This window comes from Suillus subalutaceus (assembly GCF_016647625.1).
Source record: "Suillus subalutaceus strain FC151 chromosome Unknown DFJ58scaffold_8, whole genome shotgun sequence".
In the NCBI taxonomy this organism is placed as follows: domain Eukaryota; kingdom Fungi; phylum Basidiomycota; class Agaricomycetes; order Boletales; family Suillaceae; genus Suillus; species Suillus subalutaceus.
Window position 1 is genome coordinate 367,619 of NW_024540257.1, and position 7,924 is coordinate 375,542.

The 7,924-nt window shown below is 43.4% G+C and overlaps 1 protein-coding gene across 1 annotated transcript; it reads right to left on the reverse strand.

The window, feature by feature from the left end:
- Window positions 1–6,907: 6,907 nt before the first annotated feature.
- Window positions 6,908–7,314, reverse strand: DFJ58DRAFT_652380 (uncharacterized protein; the record flags this gene model as incomplete). The annotated part of the gene is made up of 2 exons (XM_041381681.1): window positions 6,908–7,111; window positions 7,162–7,314. The coding sequence occupies 2 exons, from the start codon at window positions 7,312–7,314 to the stop codon at window positions 6,908–6,910; spliced, it is 357 nt and encodes a 118-aa protein (XP_041249354.1).
- Between the last annotated feature and the right edge of the window lie 610 nt (window positions 7,315–7,924).

Genomic DNA, 7,924 nt, shown 5'->3' on the forward strand with positions numbered 1-7,924 from the left:
GTATTGTAACGGATCCGTTAAGGCTTCCAGATATCAGACGTATAGTGTAACGGCTAATCCGGATCAGATCCGAACTAGAAACTAATGGATGAGGACTGTCCAAAGACAGAGGCGAAGATATAGACTATAGGAATCAATCCTAAGTCTCAGAGTAGACAAGAGTATTGTACTCGAGTCTGGATGGATAACGGAGGGACTTAGAGTCCAGACAGAATGAGTGCAATCTAAGATGATATTTGAACTGATCTACTACAGTGCATGTACAAGGGTTTATATACTACGGATAACTAACGGAATGATCAATAAGCAAAGGCACGAGGCTATGTACGAAGTATAAGCAAAGTATGTGCACAGCGTATTGGTAAGTCGGATGGATCACGAATCATGAACCAGGAATGAAGTACAAGTTAAAGCAGATCAGTAAGTGTAGTGGATCAGTAAGCATAGCGGAAGTAAAGGATAACCGGTATACCGGTGTACATAAATACCGAAAGGAGATGAACAATAGTTAGAGTTATATGAACAGGACATTAGATAAGAATCAGATCGGATCTGTGGACTGGACGATGGATATGTCCATCAGATCTGTACCTGGATATATGGTATATGACACTGACTGTATCCCATATAAATCACACATGATTTTGACAAACACTTAAATGGATAGATGAGGGCTCCTAAGGTATGCTATACAATAACATTCATAGGCTTCTAACATTATGCCAACAATTGGTGATATTGGAGAGCAAGGCATAATGCCTTGGCAAACCAGTGCTGAATCCCTGGATGATATATTGAGCAGCAGTTTCTTAGCAACTATATAATCAATCACATTATAGTAAGATCAACATGGAAGCCAACCAGTCACATACAAAAGGCATCTACCACTATCATTGGCCACTGGCCACCATCAAACTTATATTTGAATTTTGAAGGTGCAAGGTGTTATAATTTGAATTCAGTTTGTGCATAGGGGTGCCAGGGTGTACAAAGTTGCTTTGAACCCTGTCAGTAACCAGTGCATCATACAGACCTTGGCCAGGGCATACAAAGTTGCTTTGAACCCTGAGCCACCCTGTAATTCATTCAGTATGGCATCTTGCTCTTCAACTGGATTCACTGTTAGCATCATCAGTATCTTGATGTTTGTGATTGTCTTGCTACTGCTTTCATTCTGGGTGGCCCCCACGTCCATCATTGTCTACCTTTTTACACCTCACTGGCCTTAATCTGGATGCAATTCCATCCTTGAAACTGCTATAAGGCTAAAATGATTTCAACATTCCAATTCCCTCTTTCTTGGAGCTTTTCATCGAATGCACAATGGCTCCATTCTTCATTTTTCATTAACTTTATTAGGGTCTGTTTGGATAGACATTTTTCCTGAGTTCAACTTCGCAAAATTGCTTTGTCATGTACTATGTAATCACTGAGTTTCAATACAGATGTCACGCTGATAAGGGACATATGATACAGCCTTGCTGCTAACACTCATTGACACCATGCATCCAGGTGATCCTAACCATGACATTGACTCCCTGGACCCACAAGACCCATCAGATGAGAATACCATCCGTGATCATACTGACGATTTTGATGGTTCTACCATAGTCAACACAGATCAGTTGGCTGTGTTCCATCTGGAGATGTACAAGAAGTTGTTTTGGGGCGTCTCTCGTGTGGCAATTGGTGTTGTGCAGGAGGCCTCCTGGTCGGTTGACCTTTACAGAGGGTCACATTACGACAAGCAACCTTATCACACTTCCACTTTGATGGGACTTGAATGGGTCAATGAACTACTCACAGGACACCCAGATTGTATACGGTGTGAACTTGGTGTACGCCTCCACATATTTAATGTACTACTATCTCTACTTTGTGATTCGGGTTGGAAGAATTCCAACTATATAGCACTAGAGGAGCAGCTTGCAATATTTCTTTATGCAAGTGCAACTGGCCTCTCCACTCGTCACCTTGGTGAACGATTTCAACACTCAAACGACACAATATCCAAGTGTGTTGATCCCAGCGCTTGTCGAAAGATTTACTAATTTTTTCAAGGTACTTCAAACGCATACTGAACGCCTTTGCATCGCCCCCTATTTATCAATCATATGTTCATCTACCAAGCACAGACAATCCAACCCCTCTCAAAGTCCTCCAGAACCCAAAATATTTTCCCTATTTTGCTGATGCCATTGGTGCTATAGACAGCACCCATATCGCATGTCACCCTGGCAGTGATCAGCATGATGCTGCTCACAATTGCAAGGGCAGCTTAACTCAGAACTGCCTGATTGCCTGTACCTTCAACATGTCCTTTCTTTATGTCTTGAGCGGTTGGGAGGGGTCAGCAGCTGACGCCCGTATATATTACAACACTTGTATTAAGGACTTCAATATCCCTCCCAGAAAATACTACCTTGCTGATGCTGGATTCGGCGCATGCGACAAATTACTTGGACCATATCATGGTGTGCGCTATCATCTAGCTGAATGGGGCAGGGGCCATCTTGCATAAGTGCTTCTGCTTCAATTTTCTGATCTTACTGATGTTTTTCAGGCCTTGCAATCATCAAGAAATATTCAATTTACACCACACCATGCTCTGAAATGTGATCGAGTGGATATTTGGTGTGCTCAAGAACCGCTTTCGCATTCTTTCCAACCTACCTTTCTACCCTATGAGCATCCAAGCTCGTATCCCCCTGCATTGTGCCTAGTGCACAATATCATCTGGATCCAAGACCCAGATGACATGATAGACTACCGGCAAGTCAACAATGATGCTGTTGGGCCTGAGCGTGACAGTGGGACACTTGCTGAAGGACCTCCCTCTGAAGAGGCGTGTACTCGCGCACATGAGTGCCGTGATGCTATTGCTCATCTCATGTGGGATGATTACCTCAGGGTAAGGGAGGAGAGAGGTCTATCAGATGTGGAGGAAGATATCTAGATAATTTTGAAAGTGCTGCTCGCGCAAAGTATCTCATCAAATTCAAGTCTATGCATGTATTACATTGAGTGGTATGAAAGAAATTGTGGTGCGAAATTTGAGAACAAGTCAAGAAACTATACTTTGCTAAGAAAAGCTTGTGAAGGCTGTCCTTCTTGATTGCAAGGTACGAATCGGTGATGGCAACATCAGACTAAAAATGTTAAATGATTGTGATTACCTCGTTGTCCTCTAGACCCTCCTCTTGCACCCGTATAATAGCCTTCTGCTTCCACAGTGGAATGGGTTCAATGGCAAGCACAAGATTCTGAGTGGTGTGCTCTTGCAGGGCAGTTGTCACATGGTCAAAAGAAGAGCTGAGAACCTGAATGTCCGATGTGACAATCATATTGGCACTAGGCATGTATACCTGCATAAGTCTTCAATAGGTGGACCAAAGTTATCCCTCATATTATTCACTACTCCCCTATCAGCAGTCTTCACTTGCCTCAGCCATAACCCTTGTCCGAAGCTATTCTGCACTTTCCCGCACTATGTGCGCACATTCCCGCAGCGCAATTCATGCTCCCGCGACTTATCCGACGCTATTCCCGCGCTTATAGCGCTATCAGAACTACCAGCAATGTGTCTATAGGAGCATTAGTGCATGTCTGCTCTATCTAGCGCTGACACGCACGAAACCTGTCTCGCACATGGTCATGGTAAATTTATGACACATGCTAGTCCTTACTATAGCCTATACACTTCCCCTGAATTTTCTATACCTTACTTCAATTTACTTTAGACATTTCTAAGCATGTATCATCAAGATACGACTTAGCGGTTCAAACTAAATACTTAACGTACCCTTTATCTTTTCTATAATTCTTTATTTTATTTACCCCTATGCCAAACATATGTACACACACATTCTATGCACACTTTATTTACATCTATGTACTCAAGGCAGTGGTGCCAACCAAACCAAGTTGAACTAGTTGGAATGGATTGGTAATCAATGCACAGCAATAAGGCAGTGCTAGAAGGACCTGGAACACAGCCTTTGCTGAGTAATCTAGAACATTCTATGAGTATCTTACTAATCATTCCGTAACATTCCATGACATTCTATAAGATTCTATTGCTCTTTCTCAAACATTCTGGAATATTCTATAGTACATTAGTAATCAGTAGCACAGCCACTAGTCTAGTAGTATATAAGGGGCTCATTTTCCCCTCTTGTGAAGAAATCAATTTCATTTCCAAGTATTATCAGAGTGAGACAAAGTTTATAGGAGAACACAGGGGAACATTCTTTCACCCCTAAGATTCTTAGCCCCTACTATTTGAGTGAACATTCAAGTGATTATTAGGAGAAAATATTAGTTTATTTGCTCCACCCCTTTTGACATTATCCTTCACACATTCTTCAGAAGTATTTGGCCACATACTTGAGCCATCTTTGATTACATAATCATCCTTTATTCTAGTTCTCTTTTAGACACAGGAAAAGTTCTGTGGGGAGAATTATACATATTATTCATCAATTAGGGTAGACACAAATAAGACCTACAATCTGTCAACGAATATTAAGAGCTTGGCCACTTAAGACTACATCAAGAAGGTGTACTCTATTCTGGACTGCGTCATTACTCATTGTAAGATCCTGAGCAGCAGAGAGTTGGTTTTGAGGCCACATATTGGGATGATCCCGCTAGTGAATTTGTTCTCCATTGCTGAGTATAAGTAAGAGATATCCAAGAGTGATATATATTAAAGTTCAAGCTCATTGCATACAGCTGCAACATATTATTCTGAAGTTTATAGCACTACCTTGTGCTACTATTGGTTTTCTATCATTTATTGCCCTTTTACATCACTAGCGTTCACTTGAAAAGTTCAACACATCTCGTCCCCCACAAACGACCACGTTATCAACCATTGGTAATTGTCTGAACCATTGACCGTGGAGGATAGTGAAATTTGGAGAGTTTTCTTGCTGTTAAGACCGTACTCAAGTAGTATCGGATCCGAAGGGCTTCGGCCTCAGCTCGTGCGCTGTGCCCCTTTCCCGAGTCTTGCCCCTTATTTCAGAGAGCTAAAGTATCGCGTCTAGTGAAACGGATAAGTATTGCAATGGATCCGTTAAGACTTCCGGATATCGAACGTATAGAGTAACGGCCAATCCGGATCGGATCCGGACTAGAAACTAACGGGTGAGGACTGTCCGAAGACAGAGGCGGATATGTAGACTATAGGAATCTATCCTAAGTCTCGGAGTAGACAAGAGTAGCGTACTCAAGTCCGGAAGGATAACGGAGGGACTCAGAGTCCAGACGGAATGAGTGCAATCTAAGATGATATTCGAACTGATCTACTACAGCGCATATACAAAGGTTTATATACTACGGATAGCTAACGGAATGATCAATAAGCAAAGGTGCGAGGCTATGTACGAAAGTATAAGCAAAGTCTAAGCGGAGCGTATTGGTAAGTTGGATGGATCACGAATCATGAACCGGGAATGATGTACATGTAAAAGCGGATTCGTAAGTGTAGCGGATCAGTAAGCAAAGCGGAAGTAAAGGATAACCGGTATACCGGTGTACAGGAATACCGAAAGGAGATGAACGATAGTCAGAGTTATATGAACAGGAAATGAAATAAGAATCAAAGCGGATCTGTGGACCGGACGATGGATATGTTCATCGGATCTGGATCGGATCTGAGATCCAGATCATCAGATCTGTAACCAGATATATGGTATATGACACTTGCCTTTCACATCCTAGTAAGACAGTGCTTGTTCCCGCGCTTAGCGCTTATCCAGCACGCTGTTCTCGTGCTCTAGGATCCACCCGAAACATCGGAATCCATATATTGTCCATCCTACCTCATTGGTATGTAATTTGCCTTGCCTCAAGTTTGTAAAAAGTGCTACAGTCTTATTACATGTATATCCTATCCCTTCCAAGTCCAATATGGTAAAGTTACTAGTATAAGAAGCCTATGGTGATTACTTTGACATTACTTCCCTTCGACTGTAATTCCTTCCCCTTAGGTTTTACTTAGAAGTAGTCACCTTTAGCTGCACTCTATAGCCCCTATTGGTTTCCCTATACCTGAACACTTTACCTTGACTTCCCCTTACCCTTGCAATCAATACCTTTGACCTCACTCGCTATCCACTACACTCCTTAGACTCCCTACCTATACCAACGCATTAGCGCTCCGCTACCGACGCATTAGTGACCCGATAGCGACCATCTACCGACCTGCACTTCCGCTTTTCTCACGCCATAGCGCTCTATACTTGCAACATACTTTCCCACAGACTAGCGCAGTAGCTTGCGACGCGATTTCCCGTGCTCTAGCGCACTTTCGGGTCTTTCTATCTTAAGTTGTCCTTAGTAGCTTTTCCCTTGGGTTGTACCTTTACAAGTGCCTAATCAGGTTGTATTTTTCACACCGAGCCCATTTGCTGGATGGCTTGAGGCATCGTGGAGCACGCAGACTTGACAGACTTCCCCAATGCTGATGGGCTGCTCTGAGACTTGGAAGAATTTGGTGGGCGAACGAGTGTTCACATAGTGTCATCACCCTCATTCTTGCATTTGCCCTTACCCTTACTGGCAGGTGAAGGACGATGGGCAGCCAGAGTGGGTGCAATAGAAGATGTGCCAGGTGTGGAGGGAGTGAATTTCAGTTGGCGTGATGCATCGAAGAAGGAGGGGGGTGGCATCATCATGGTGTCACTGTCTAGTTGGGAGTCTTCACTGCCGGTGGCATTCTCGAGGTCTTCCAGCGCCTGTGACTGCTCCAGCGCATCAAGGTCATGGAAGCTCGTACCAGGCGTGGTAGTCGTGCCGGTCTCTGAGTTGGGAGCATTTTGCATGAGTGGATGGTATGCGTTCTCACCTGCAGCCATTGAGGGAAAGATCTTGCAAAGCTTGTCATAGGGAGGCCAGCCCTTCAATCTATAATGCCTTGCGGGGGGGGGGAATGCCTATATTGCAACAATGTTATTAGCAGTAGTGAATAATAGTAGGTACTTACCCTAACGAGATCAGCCCATACCATCTCAGATGCAGGGGTGATATCAGCACCGTGCTCTGTGCTCCATGCGATACCTGAATAGCGCACTACCCTATCAACAACATGAAAGGTGCTGCGCAACTGAAGTCTTGTTGGTATCTGAGCACATATTGGGGTGAAAAACAACGCACCCGACCCCATTTCTGCGAACAAGCATCCGCTGGCTTCACCGCACCAATTGTAGTGCATGAAGCCATTTCCTGGGCCACCAGGCCCCAGAAAGTCCTGTCAAAGTTGACTCCATCACCGCCCTTCGCTTTGTGGGTGCCAATGCACTCAATCATTTGCATTTCATCTTCAGGCGTCCAGTGGCATTGTTGATTAGCGTGAGTCTCTTGGCTCCCCAATTCAGTAGCTTTCTCTGCAGCGGCGCTTTTTTTCTTGCCCATTATACTAGGTGCTGATAGTTGAATATAACCACCCTTACTTGACCTCACAGAACAAGTCAAATGAGGACAGCAGGTGGCAGTAGACTTAGAAGAGCGAGTTACAGGCATACCGCATATCTATACCAGCGAAGACTGGTGTGTACTGATTATCAATGGTATGATAGGGATGGTCACACAGGTCACACAGCTACAAAGTATGACAAAGCAATTCTGCGAAGTTGAACTTGGGAAAAATGTCTATCCAAACAGACCCTTAGTCTCTTTACAGTGCAGATAATTAAAGAAATTCTCGAAGCTCTTTATGATTTTTCTAGGCTGCATAGAAGGTATACTTCACTCATCACTGATTGAAAGCAACATTTCTCTATAGGACACAATCATGCTGCATACAATTGTCATGTCAAACACTACTGGCACTGTCATGATTATCTCTGATGTATGTATTAGTCAATGATCATTTGCTCATATAAACATTTACAATCTTCAAATGTCTTCAAAAATACCT